The sequence below is a fragment of the Myotis davidii genome, unplaced genomic scaffold (assembly GCF_000327345.1).
Source record: "Myotis davidii unplaced genomic scaffold, ASM32734v1 scaffold399, whole genome shotgun sequence".
Classification (NCBI taxonomy): Eukaryota; Metazoa; Chordata; class Mammalia; order Chiroptera; family Vespertilionidae; genus Myotis; species Myotis davidii.
The window spans coordinates 4,803,061-4,816,688 of NW_006292094.1; the positions used below are offsets into that span (position 1 = coordinate 4,803,061).

At 45.0% G+C, this 13,628-nt stretch overlaps 1 protein-coding gene and 1 long non-coding RNA gene across 2 annotated transcripts in view; both read right to left on the reverse strand.

Annotated features, from left to right (window-relative positions):
* Positions 1 to 13,628, reverse strand: part of LOC107183352 — a 22,501-nt gene that overhangs the window by 8,453 nt on the left and 420 nt on the right. The gene's annotated exons all lie outside the window — the stretch shown is intronic.
* On the reverse strand, positions 1,381 to 12,323 carry ZNF12 (zinc finger protein 12). The gene is made up of 4 exons (XM_006765433.2): positions 11,807 to 12,323; positions 8,609 to 8,735; positions 8,277 to 8,369; positions 1,381 to 5,477 (listed from the first exon to the last, which is right to left on the reverse strand). The coding sequence occupies exons 1-4, from the start codon at positions 11,819 to 11,821 to the stop codon at positions 3,631 to 3,633; spliced, it is 2,082 nt and encodes a 693-aa protein (XP_006765496.1). The 5' UTR covers positions 11,822 to 12,323; the 3' UTR covers positions 1,381 to 3,630.

A 13,628-nucleotide genomic window follows, 5' to 3' on the forward strand; every position in this document is an offset into this window, starting at 1 on the left:
GTCTCCCTCCTCTGAATGTCAGTGGCCTTTATCCTTGCTTACTGCGCACTGTCCTGTCTACCTTGTAATACCAGACTGTGTGGACTCACCCCTCCCTTCTTCAGGGTCTCTGAACTCCCCATTTTCTCTGTGTAGAACCCTCTTCCCCAGGCTTGAAACAAATATATATTTCCTTGCCCAAACCGGTTTGGCTCAGTGGATAGAGCGTCAGCCTGCGGACTGAAAGGTCCCAGGTTCATTTCCGGTCAAGGGCATGTACCTTGGTTGCAGGCACATCCCCAGTGGGAGGTGTGCAGGAGGCAGCTGATCAATGTTTCTGTCTCATCGATGTTTCTAACTCTCTATCCTCCCTTCCTCTCTGTAAAATATCAACAAAATGTATTTTAAAAAATAAAAAGTGAGGCTCTTTTTAAAAAAAGTATTTCCTGCCGAAACCGGTTTGGCTCAGTGGATGGAGCATCGGCCTGCGGACTGGGGGGTCCCGGGTTCGATTCCGGTGAAGGCCATGTACCTGGGTTGCGGGCACATCCCCAGTGGGAGATGTGCAGGAGGCAGCTGATGGATGTTTCTCTCTTATCTATGCTTCTGGCTCTCTATCTCTCTCCCTTCCTCTCTGTAAAAAATCAATAAAATATATTTTTTTAAAAAAGTATTTCCTTGCTGTGTAATTGGAGGCATTGTATAAAGCTGGCCATTAACTGCAAGCTGGTGGCCTAGGACCATCATCCTTTCGGGAGCTTGCCTGGATGGCCCAGCCAGGCAGTGAAATGGAATAAAGAGGGCGACCGTTGTCTCAGGTCGAATGTGGCCCATGTCTTCATTTTGCCTATTTGAGAGGCCATGGGAGCAACAATTGAACCAATGCTTCACTAACCCTTGGACGATTTAAAAAATGGGAGAATCTCACCCCTATGTGTCAGGAAGGGGTGGCCTCTTGCTCAGGCCTGGAAAACCCCTCAGGGTTCCTAATCTCACACCACTCATGAGGTCTCTGTGTTCACAAAGCAAGTACTCACATCGTCTGGACTGTCTTCAGTTCAATGTCCAACCCAGCCCACATTGCTTTCTCACTAACTTTGCCTGGGTCTCTTCCACGATGGCCTGAATAGTTCAGACCTTTTCAGCTGTCCCATTCCATCAAATCTGAGACAAACCATTACTTTAAGTACCTCACAGGCAGGACTTACAGGAAGAGGAGAAACAAGGCCAGTTAAACCAGAACATGCTAACTTCAGAGATATAATAACATGATAACACGGACATCTGGGAAACTGAACGATTACATTTCTGGATTACTGAAGAGGCCACGTAGGACCATGTACATGTACAGCCCTTCCATGTGTAGGGCTCCATCAGAAAAAAAGAACGTGGTAAACCATGTAAACTTTTCAAATATTTTAATTAAAATGCATACTGTGTATTGAAGCTATAATGATGACACATGAGCGTGGAACCCTTGGTAGATAGCATTTCAACAAATATACTGAAGGGGTGACCTCTTGAACTGAATACATGGTTCTTACACAGAACTCTACGACCTACCAGACCTTTGAGCCCTGTTATGTGGCACAGTCACAATCACCGTCCTAGAAGAACACAGAGGGAAAGTGCTGAGCAGCAGAACAGGTGCCACGAGTGGTGGAAACAATGAAAAAATGTGGCCATTCATTCTCAATGGTGAGGAATAAATTATTCAAAAAACACAGGCATCAGGCTAACCACTGGGAACAAAAGTAGGTTCTTACCTTACACCATATGTTGTCAACTAACAGTGCAGCAACAATCTATGAATAATATGAATGAACCTAAACGAAGTTTATGCCATGCATTATAAAAAGAAAGATTATATCAGGTTCCAAAGGTTCTTAAGTTGGTGATTAACGATTCATGGAAACAGATACACTTGTTTCTAATGCTCAACCTACTTACAGCAAACTTTACAGAAAATAAGGTAAATCTCTATATCAACACCTCAAAATAAATGATTTACCTAAAGTCCACTTCTCAGTTGTGTGACTCCTACAGAAGTGTCACTTTGTATCTTCAGTTATCAATAAAAGAGCAACCCCAAATCCACTGGCTGGAGAAGATACTGAGCCTTTCACAGAAGAACAATCCTGAGGCGAAGTGCCTCCATGGATGGCTGGTCCAGTAGCTCAGAATCCCCTTCTGGGCCCCAGTTCTTTGTCTTTCTGCTCTGCCACACTTTAGTTATACGTCATTGTTGAGACATAACCAACCATCACTTCCCAGCAAGGCAACGTTCAATGCAAGATTCCACGTCAACCGCAGGATTCCTTGAATATTTGAGGGAACCTTTTCCAAAAATAACGTGATTGGTATCTCCTTTGTATAAGTGTCTAGTATTGGGTCCCAAGACCACCCCATTGCTGGTAATGAGAAAGGGATTATCATTACTGGTTGAAATTGATCAGGATTTACCCCCATTCCATGGATACCCAAACTCTGCAAGCAAACAGTAAGGAGCAAGTGGCAAGGGTGGTTACTCAACAATGTCTGCCACAAACCCACGTGAACATGTTCTTCAATCAGGAACAGGAAGGAGTAGAGCACAATGTTTAAAAATACTATCATATCAAAAATACACATAATTCCTAAATTATATAGAATGGTTTGCACATTTACATTTGTGTAGGCATCCAAATAAAAATAGATGAGAAATTAGATAAAAACAGGAATATTTTAAGTTCAGTTTTAAAATGTATAGACTTCAATGAATACTACAGTTTTTCTCACTACTTGTGACTTCTGGCATTAACAATTTAAAATTATCTATGCAGCTTTCTATCTATTTTATACATCATTTTCTATCTCTGCTGACTCAGATATAGTTGTGAACATTATAAAAAACACTGACTTCATTTTGGCAGTGTTTAGTTATTTAGTTCATTAACAGTAATCAAATATATTTGTAAGTGCTAGGAAAGAGTACAAGAAGAAACATACTTTATATATACCAAATATTAGTTCAATGGCAATGCATACTAAGTACTAACATGGCTGTACTATTTAAGTGGTTAATCCTACATATGTCTTAAAATTATTCCAATAATAATACACTGCCTTTTCAAACATGATTCCAAATGAACATACAATCCCTGTAATGTACCATTCTAAAAAGCAAGTTAACAAAGACCTACATGCTCAGGACACACTCCTGTATGAGTTTAATGTGGTCCTGATCAGCTATCTAGCCTTACAGCTTCTATTTACACAAGGAGTATATGTATCCACAATATATATATATTACAAAAAACTTGATGTTATATCAGAAATGTAACTTTTAGTATTAATAATTTCCAGAGGAGTGTTTTCCACATTCTGTAAAATGACAGATCTCCCCTTGGAATGAATTCCCTGATATATGAAACAGTCTGACTCCATGGAAGTGTATATACATTCTAGGTGTTCACACATTTTACAGTCTGGTATCCACAAGTCGTGTGTCTTGTTGTAGTTGGGGTTTCCACCCTGTGAATTCTTGGATTACAAGTTTGAATAATGCACCGAGGTGGGTCCACTTTCCCCTGTATGAATTCTGACTTAGCAAAGGTAGGAGTTAAATACATTACACTGAAAGGGTTCTCTGATGTAAAATGAGGTCTGACTTCAGAGAAGCCTTCCCACATCAAGTGCATTCATATTCCCTCGCCTGTGGATCCTCTGATGGCTATTGAAGGCTGATCTGTAGTAGAATTTTTTCCCACATTCATTACATTCATAGGGTTTCTCTCCTGAATGAGTTCTGTAATGTACAGTAAGGTAAGACATTCGTGAGAAGGCCTTTCCACATTCATTGCATTCAAACGGTTTCTCTCCAGAATGAATTCTATGATGTATGGTGAGATACGACATCTGAGAGAAGAATTTTCCGCATTCGTAACATTCATAGGCTTTTTCCCCAGTGTGTGTTCTCTGATGTCGATTAAGGGCTGAATTCTGACAAAAGGTTTTCCCACATTCATTACATTCGTAAGGTTTTTCTCCTGAATGGATTCTATGATGTATCGTGAGGTATGACATCTGAGAGAAAAACTTCCCACATATATAACATTCATAGGGCTTCTCCCCTTTATGTATTCTTCGATGTCTACAAAGGGCTGAATTCTGGTAGAAGGTTTTCCCACATTCATTGCATTCATAGGGTTTCACTCCTGAATGAGTTCTATGATGTATAGTGAGGTATGACAACTGGGAGAATAATTTTCCACATTCATTACATTCATATGGTTTCTCTCCAGTGTGTACTCTCTGATGTCTCATGAGGGCTGAATTCAGGTAGAAGGTTTTCCCACATTCATTACATTCATAGGGTTTCTCTCCTGAATGAGTTCTATAATGTACAGTGAGATATGATAACCGAGAGAAAAATTTTCCACATTCGTTACATTCATAGGGTTTTTCTCCTGTGTGTGTCCTCTGATGTGTTGTGAGGGTAGATTTGCGGCAGAAGCATTTCCCACATTCATTACACTTATAGAGTTTCACGCCTGTGTGAATTTTATGATGGTCATTAAGTGCTGACTTCTGGGAGAAGGTTTTTCCACAGTCATGACAAACATAGGGTCTCTCTCCTGAATGTGTTCTCTGGTGTTGGGTGAGGTGCGTCTTCTGGCAAAATGATTTTCCACAATAACTACATTCATAGGGCTTCTCTCCTGAGTGAGTTCTCTGATGTTGAATGAGGTGTAACTTCTGGTAGAAAGTTTTCCCACATTCATTACATTCATAGGGCTTCTCCCCTGTGTGTGTTCTCTGATGTACAGTGAGGGTTCCCTTTTGGCAGAAGGATTTCCCACACTGATTACATGCGTAAGGTTTCTCTCCTGTGTGAGTCCTCTGATGTATAATGAATTTTGACTTTTTACAGAAGGATTTCCCACATGCATTGCATTCATAGGGTTTCATTTCCATATGAGATGTTGGATGTACACTGAGGTTTGACATCTGGAGGAAGGCTATTTCAGATTCATTCCACTTATAGGGCTTCTCCTCCATAGGATTAACAAAAACTGCATCCTTTTGAAAGGCTTTCTGGCATTCAATATATTCAAAGGGTTTCTCCAAAATATGAATGTTCTGATAAATACTTTCTTTATTTAGAGTATAAGCTTCCCCATTTTGATTAAATTCATAAGATTTCTCCCCTGGGTGAGTTTTCTCAAGCTTCACATGGAGAAGTGATTTCCCACAGGCACTACATTCATCAGGCTTCATTCTTGCATAACTTCCGTCACTACTGATATATTCTGAAGTGGATTTTAAACTCTTTTCACATGAGTCACATTTATAGGATATTTTTCTTGAAGGAACAGGGTTTGTTTCCACATTAAAAGTCTTACCAAGAACATCACCCCTCTCTTCAATCAGAGTTTTGTTGTTGATGGATAGAGTTTGCCTGGAATGTTTGTCTTCACTTTCCTGGACTCTCTCTATCAGGTCGACTTTCCAGACTTCTGAAAAGAGGCAAAATTAACCAAATTTTGTACATCTTCCTTCATAAGATACGGGATGAGACATACATAAGCATTTGGTTGTGGCATAGATGCTAGCTTCATAGATGAAAATAATTCCATGCATACCTTTTCCCCTTATTCTTTTTATTGTGTATGTTAACCCTACCCCGAGGATATTTTTTCCATTGATTTTTTAGAAAGAATGAAAGGGAGGGAGGGAGAGAGAGAGGGAGAAACATCGATGGGAAAGAGACACATCAATTGGTTGCCTCCCCACATGTGCCTTTGACCAGAATCAAAGCTTCAACCCTTCAGTCCTCAGGCCGATGCTCTAACCACTGAGAAAAATGGCCAGGGCTCCCTGTATTCTTTAGTTTGAAAAATCTCTCTCCCCCCTCTCTCCTTCTTCCTCTCCCCAGAGGTGACAAAAGGGGGGAATTAACCGACAAAAACACAAGCATCTTTGACTTTTACTACTTTATAAGATCTTGTTCAAAACTGGGTATAGAGGTAAAATAGAAACACAGAACAGCACACAGGATGCCGATGAATGACAATACAGACACGAGAGAACTGCCACAAATGGAGTCCAGTGACAGCAACAAGAAGCACTGCTGGACAGGAGGGTCGGAATACCTCTCCAAGGATGGATCTGTTTTGGAGGAGGAGAAGCAGAACTTCACACAGAATCATTCATATCAGCTTGGGGGAGAGAGCCCACAGTGTAAGGCTTGATGTATCAGCTTGTCCCGAGATGCTGTGGCACCGCCAACACCCAGCTCCCTTCCAACCCCAAGCCTCTGTTCCTGCTCTTTCCGTCTGCTTGACTTCCAGCCTCGGTCTACTGAAAACCTCTCGGGGTTTCCATGCTTTGAGAAAACACTTCTCAAATCCTATCGCATCTCCAGTAGCTCCATTTTTCTTTAAAGTTGAATGTAATTACTCTCCACACAATCCTTTTTGCACAGTGAATCAGCCTTGTGGAACATTAAAATCCCATGTGAAATTTTGGGTTTCAAATTACTCCACAGGGCTCCGTTCTCTTTTCTTAACCAAAACCCATCTCTTAGGAAGTATGAATCTATTTACTATAGCTTTTGAATCCCTAAATAGAAATTAGAGAAGCTGTTCTTAATCTGAATCACATGGGTATCTGCCAGGTACCTACAGGATATATGAGATGTGACTTAGACACATCTCAGAAATAATGACCTGTAAATTACTTCTGAATGAGGGACAAGAAAGTTCTGCTGCCCTAGCTGGCTCAGCGGATAGAGCGTCAGCGGCCTACAGGCTGACGGGTCCCGGGTTCAATTCCAGCCAAGGGCACATACCCGGGTTGTGGGCGCGATCCCCTATAGGGCGCGTGCAGGAGGCAGCCAATCAATGATTCCCACTCATCATTGATGTTTATATCTCTCTCCCGTCACTAAAATCAATAAAAATACATTACAAAAAAACAAAAGTTCTGCCACCTGTCTGGCTCCTTGGATAATAAGAGAAATAACCGTGTACTACACGTTACATACTACAGCGAAGGGAATATGCTCTTTTCTTTACAGGATTATAATCCAGGAAAGGAATGAGCCTCAAGCTAAAAATATATACCATCAGATAATAGATTCCTTGATCAGACCTAGGAGTGGTGTGAAGCGATTAGAGTAAGGGTAAGAGTTCGAAGGAAAAACTTCTAGGAGGGAAGGGTTTGAAAATCTGACTCCGACTCAAAGAATGTGTTATCTGGCCAGATGAAGCACACCCCACTGAAAGGCGAAGCTGTAGGGACAATGATCACCTGAACAGAACACATTTTGTAATGTGGAGTAAATGGAGTTTAGCAGCGTTTTTGGAAACAACTTGATTTCCAGGCAATCCAGGGCTGTGATTGTGGTTATTCTTAGAGGATGAGGAAGTTAAGTTCCTTGGGAATTAACAGGGAATCACTGTAGGCTCATCCTGTGAAATGAGTGAAGGGTTAACTGGAACTTTGGATAAACACACCGTGCAAATCCAAGTAGAATGAAGGTGTACCCCCCAAGGACAGGGCAGACAAGGCACATAAACCCGATGAACAGAAACCCCGGAGACCTGAGGCAGGAGGAGCCCTTTACAGAACAAACCCCCGAAGGAGGAAGCAGATCCACATTTGTGGAGGCGCGGGAGGGGGAATGATCACAGTTCCCCTCTGTACACTGTCCTCATTATGAAGGCACTGGGGACAGAAGAGCAACCGGAAATGAGAGACAAGGTGAACAGCACTCGGAAAAAGAGGGAGACCCAGTCCCTGCTGTCACCATTGAGGAAGGGCTGGGGCTCAGGAATAATGAGCAGCACAAGCCCACACGACCACACAGGTGAACAGATTTCACTGGCTGAGGCCCAGGTCGGGGTCTGGGATCTTGCCTCAAAGGGAAGTGACAAGTGGAAGTGGGGCGAGAAACACATCTGAGGGAATGCACTTTAAAGGAGGTGGAGGCACTAAGATAAGATCACATAAATTATATTGTAATAACAGACTTATGAATGCCCCAAAACAAAAAGAATCTATGACAATGGGTCACTGAAAATGCCACGAGAGCGAGCGAGACCCGAGGTTTAAGAGGAAGCGACTGGATTTGGTTCCGGGAGGTAAGCATGGAAAAGCTCTAAAACAAGTGTTTGTGGGGAAGGAGGACATCTTTGGAGTGAGAGTCAGGTAGCTAACCACCTCTAGTCACTTTTGAAGATTTGGAACCATGAACAATTCCAGAAAAACACTGCCAAGTTAGCAGTCACCTCCTCACCGCCTCCCAAACACACCTGGGCGACTGTGAAGTAGGACTTCTTCTACTCTCCAGGGCTCTTCTCCTTGCTCCAGCTTGATGATCACTTCCGGTTTGACAAGGTGATACCCTATTAACAGAAAGGAAAGAGAACTGGAGCCTGGCTGCTGGGCTTCTACAGAAAGTGGTGCCTTACAAGATTCACAACTGAAGTGCCCCTCTGAGCTGTGCCAAGATTCACTGGGAGGTAAATGCCCTTCCTGGTGCCCAGAACACATTACTCACATTTACCCCATCAAATTCAAAGTCAGAAAATGTGTGGGAAATCCCCTATGTCTTATGTCTTAGAAACTTAGCCGCTCTGCTCACCCACGGAGATGAGGTGGCTGTAGTTCTCCAGCATCACATCCCTGTAGGTGGTCTTCTGCTCCGGGCCCAGCTGCTGCCACTCCTCCTGGGTGAAGTCCACGGCCACGTCCCTGAATGACACTGGCTCCTGTAATGGCAGCGCGATGGGAATTGGGGACAGGGACAAGGCGTCCAGGAACAAGAGCTTACCGAGCTCACTGGTCAAGGCAACCAGGAGCCCTGTAACCCTTTGATGTTGCAGGTTGTGGGAGGGAAACAAAGCTCTCAGGCAGACACAGAGTTCACTCAGAGTTCACACAGAAAAAGAAACGGTCTTGACTGTGAGCCAGGCACTCCTGGCTGCTGGGGAGACTCAGACAGGTAGAAGCAGCCTGCCCCTGAGGAGCGCGGGCCTGAGGGGCACTCGTGAAAACGGGGCACTTGCTCCTTCATTCTACTTCCAGAACACGATCCATGTTGGTTCTACTCCTGCTCGGTCTCCTCGGCTGGCTCCTCCTCCCTCCACGTCATCCCCAGATGGAGGGCTCTGGGTTCCCTTCTGGTTCCTGCACTCTTCGCTGTCTGCATTCACCAGACGGTGCTCTCATCTGGCCTCATGGATCTAATTACCACCCATGTATCGGCATTTACCAAACGTGCATCACCAGCCCAGATTCTCTCCTCAATTCCCAACAGGTCCCAGGTCTCAAACTCAACATGCCCGAAATTCAGCTGCTACTCCTGTCCAAACCTGTCCCTCCAGCTTACAGGAGCCAATCTGCAGTTCTGCCATTACCAAAGCAACAGGCAAGCCGGGCAGCAGCAACCTCATGCATTGTCCTGCATGGTAAGCCTGCGGCAGTTCTGACCAGGGCCCACCACAAGAACGGTCAGCAGCCATTTCTATTTGTAATGCGTTGTTACTGCTTGAAAACAGCATGACTGTGACTGTCCTAAACCAATGTGTGATTTGGTGACAGCTTTAAGTACTAGTAGCTTGGCCAAGTTCACGTTTATGCATAAGGAGAGGGAAAATTGCATTGTTCTTACTCTGGCTTAAAACAGAAGCTTTGCCCTGGCTGGTGCTGCTCAGTAGGTAGAGCATCAGCCTGTGCACCAAAGGGTCGTGAATTTGACTCCCGGTCAAGGGCATGTACCTGGGTTGCAGGTTCAATCCCCAGTTCCAGTCAGGGTCCATGCAGGAGGCAACCATTCGATGTGTCTCTCTTACATCAATAGTTCTCTCTCTCCTCCTTCGCCTGCCCTCCCTTCCACCAATTCTAAAAATCAATAGGAAAAAATATTCCCGGGTGAGGCTTTAAAAAAAAAAAAAAAAAGCAGCTTTGCGGGCACTTTTAATTTTAAGAAAGTGGGTTTCGGAAACTTGGATAACAAATTAAGAAACCAATCAGAACTGCAGATATTTAGGATGTTAGGTTAGTTACAGAAGATGAAGGAACAACCAGTAACAGTGTTTCAGAAGACCCCGCAGATCAATCGCTGTCAGGGACAGCTGTATGGTCACAGGATGAGAAGTGTTAGATGTTGTCACACCGGCTGGAATGTGGGGCATGGGAGTGAGAATACCTTGTGACCATCCCAGTCACTGCCCTGAGAGCTAGCTCCCCGCAGTCGGGAGGGGAACACCGCCTCACTTTCCCGAGGCCTGGAGGCCTGTCGTAATGGCCGGGAAGGGAGGAAGCACCGGATCCCCTTGGTAAAGACTGGGAGATAAAGTGTCCCCCAGAGGACGTTAACCAGCCGCAGGCCTCACCAGGGACAGCGAGAGCCTACTGGGGCAAAGACTGGCCCAAGGTCCCCGGCCAGCAAGAGTCCTCTTTCCTCCCGCACATCAGGAGAAAGGAAGACACTCAGACACGCCACGCCTCCAGTTAGCAGTTAGTACGCCGTCTGTGTGGCCTTCTGAAGAAAGCGACTGACATGGCTCCAGAGCCTGGGAAGGGAGACTGAGGTCAGACAGAAATGGAAGAACCAAGGAATTCCTCCTCCTCACCGCCGCCGCTGCCACCACCACCACCACCAAAGACGCTACACCCAGTACTCACTGAAGAGTGCACTCTTGAACTAGGGGATCTCACCCACACAAACTTGCTCATTTTGAAAAATTTTAAAAATACCAAGTTCTCAATTTTTCAAAATGAAAATATTACAAAATTATATGGTAATCCTGGAAAACAAAACAAACTTGGAAAACAGTGTTTACTAATGTGACTCAAACTGGAAAAACTTATAAACACTTAAGACTATAAGTCACAAGAAAAGCAAAAGAAAACACCAGTATCCTGATAGCAAGACCGGCCCTTCCCCGCCCAGTGACCGAGCCTCACACTCAGAAGGGACAGTTACACCCAGGCTGTGCTCACCCTCACCACAGAGCTTCCCTTTATGAATGATCTCCTCCAAGGAGAATAGAAGCTCCTGGAGAGAAAGAACTGCCTCTTAAAACCAAGTCCAAGGAAAGATATGTACAGAAACCAACACAGGGCACTGCTGATGGGTGAGGCGGGAGTGGTTGAGGCTAGGACTGGCGAACCTCCAGGCGTCTGTAGGCTAGATCACAGGGGCCTTTACCAGGTTGGGTTCAGGAGAGGGGCAGGGACAGACCAAGGCTGCAGGCTGCCACATAAACCACGATGGGACACAAGGAATCTGTGCCAGACACGTCACTGCACAGTTTGCAATGCAACCCCAACAGATGATGGGAGAGATACCTGGGGAGACTTAATTAAAGGGTGAGAGGGCCACTCCTCCGATGGCCTTGGTTTTACCCCTGGATCAAGCATTAACAACAGTGGGTCTACAGGACGCAATGTTTTCATCACCAGCGAAGTTATATGCACGGAGTGCTCCCTGGGCAGTAGCCCTTGGCTTACAGGAGGCACTCTTTAAAACCTACAAGAAAACAAATGTCTGCTTTTGGCTGGTCAATGTAAATCAAATATTGGATGGTATTTGTCATTTTTTGTGATGAATGTCAGAACACAAGGCACACCTGTATTTTGGCTTTAGAGCGTGGGAGGATCATGCTGTCTGCACATACAAACATGATAAATGCCTGGTGCTGACCTGCTGCTCTGTGTTTTATCTGATTATATCTTTATCTGGTCTGCTTTCCCCTTTTAAAGTTTGAAATATTCACCTCCAAGAGATGTATTATAAAACAAACTAGGGAAGAAGTACGTAACCAGAAAAACTCACCAGAGATTTACTCATTTTCTGCTGCTCTTGGAAAAACGAGGACTGTGAAACAAGAGGCTGACCTGGAGAAGAAAAGCGCAGGCAGCGAAGTTAGGAGTGATCTGGCCTGCCAAGGACGACTCTTCCTGCGTAAGAACTCTCCAGAAAGTCCCATCAGACACCTTGGGAGACTGTCTCTTTAAACCTTCAGAAGTGACTGGGAGAATGATGAGGGAGAGCCCACCTGTGTGTGTGTAACTCCCACATCCCTGGTGACTGAGTGGATACATTTCTCATTAGTGAATGAACATCAAAGCCCATTGAAGTAATCCTCCATCATTATACCCTAGAGGCCGGGTGCACGTGCCCCGATGGGGTCCCGCAGCCTGGCATGTGACCTCTTGCAATCGGGACCCCTTGGGGGATGTCAAACTGCGAGTCTGTGCCCAATCCGCACAGGCCAGGTCAGACCGAGAGGCCAGGCCGCGGGACCCCACCACAGCAGGGCTCTAGTATGCATATGAGATCTTTGGTTAATCTCTTCCCGCCCTGCCCCCCCCTTCTTTCTGAAATTCATCAGTCTGTTCCATGTTTCCATGCCTGTACAGTGGGGCCTTGACTTGCAAGTGTCCTGACTAACGTTTTTTGAGATACCAGTTGTCTCTCAGCTGATTTTTTGCATTGAGTTGAGAGTAATTTGAGTTAACCAGCTCCTTAATGAGCTCGGTTTCGGAGCAAATTAAAATCGTTAAGTCAAGGCCCCACTGTACTTTGAGCGCCTGCCCCCTGGTGGTCAGTGCGCATCATAGCTACCGGACAGTTGGCGGATAGGTCACTTGGGCTTTTATATATAGAAGATAAAAAGAGAAATTTTGTTACAGTCATCTATTTTCTTCTTTTTTTAAAATATATTTTAATGATTTTTTACAGAGAGGAAGGGAGACGGATAGAGAGAAACATCGATGAGAGAGAAACATCAATCAGCTGCCTTCTGCACCCCTCCTACTGGGGATGTGCCTGCAACCAAGGTACATGCCCTTGACCGGAATCGAACCTGGGACCCTTTAGTCCGCAGGCCAACGCTCTATCCACTGAGCCAAATCTATTTACTTACTAACTCTTTTAACAAGATCAGGAAGTCCCCAGGATGCTGAGTAAAGGCATACACTCAAGCAGGACTAAGTCTTTAAATTTTTTGTACAAACTTGAGAACAAAAATATCTCTTAAGAAACTTTGACTTGCCAGCACCGGTTTGGCCCAGTGGATAGAGCGTCGGCCTGCGGACTGAAGGGTCCCGGGTTTGATTCCAGTCAAGGGCATGTGCCTTGGTTGCGGGCACATTCCCAGTGGTGGGTGTGCGGGAGGCGGCTGTTCGATGTTTCTCTCTCATCGATGTTTCTGGCTCTCTATCCTCTCCCTTCCTCTCTGTAAAAAATCAATAAAATATATTTTAAAAAAAAGAAACTTTGACTTAAGTATAATTCAGGGACAACACTTGGTCTGGGAGCCTGAGGCCTGTTCGCGATCCCACGCACAGGCGGACACCCGGGCAAGTCCCGCCCTTCTCAGGCCCAATCTCTTCGGCTGTAACCGAGGCGGCAGGACGCCCCCTGCAGGCTCATCGAACCGCGGCACCGGGAGGGCACAGGCAGCTCCGAGGGGAGTGGGCACACGCTTAGGCGGTGAACTAGGTCCTGGGGGACGCTTAGAGACGTTTGGAACCTGGGGAGTCAAGCCCACAATGTTCAAACTCAGTGGTAAATTAAAGAAAATTGATGAACGATAACACTGAAATCAGTTTGAGGAACAAAGCTTTCTCAGCAAGAAACAAGACATATGGCA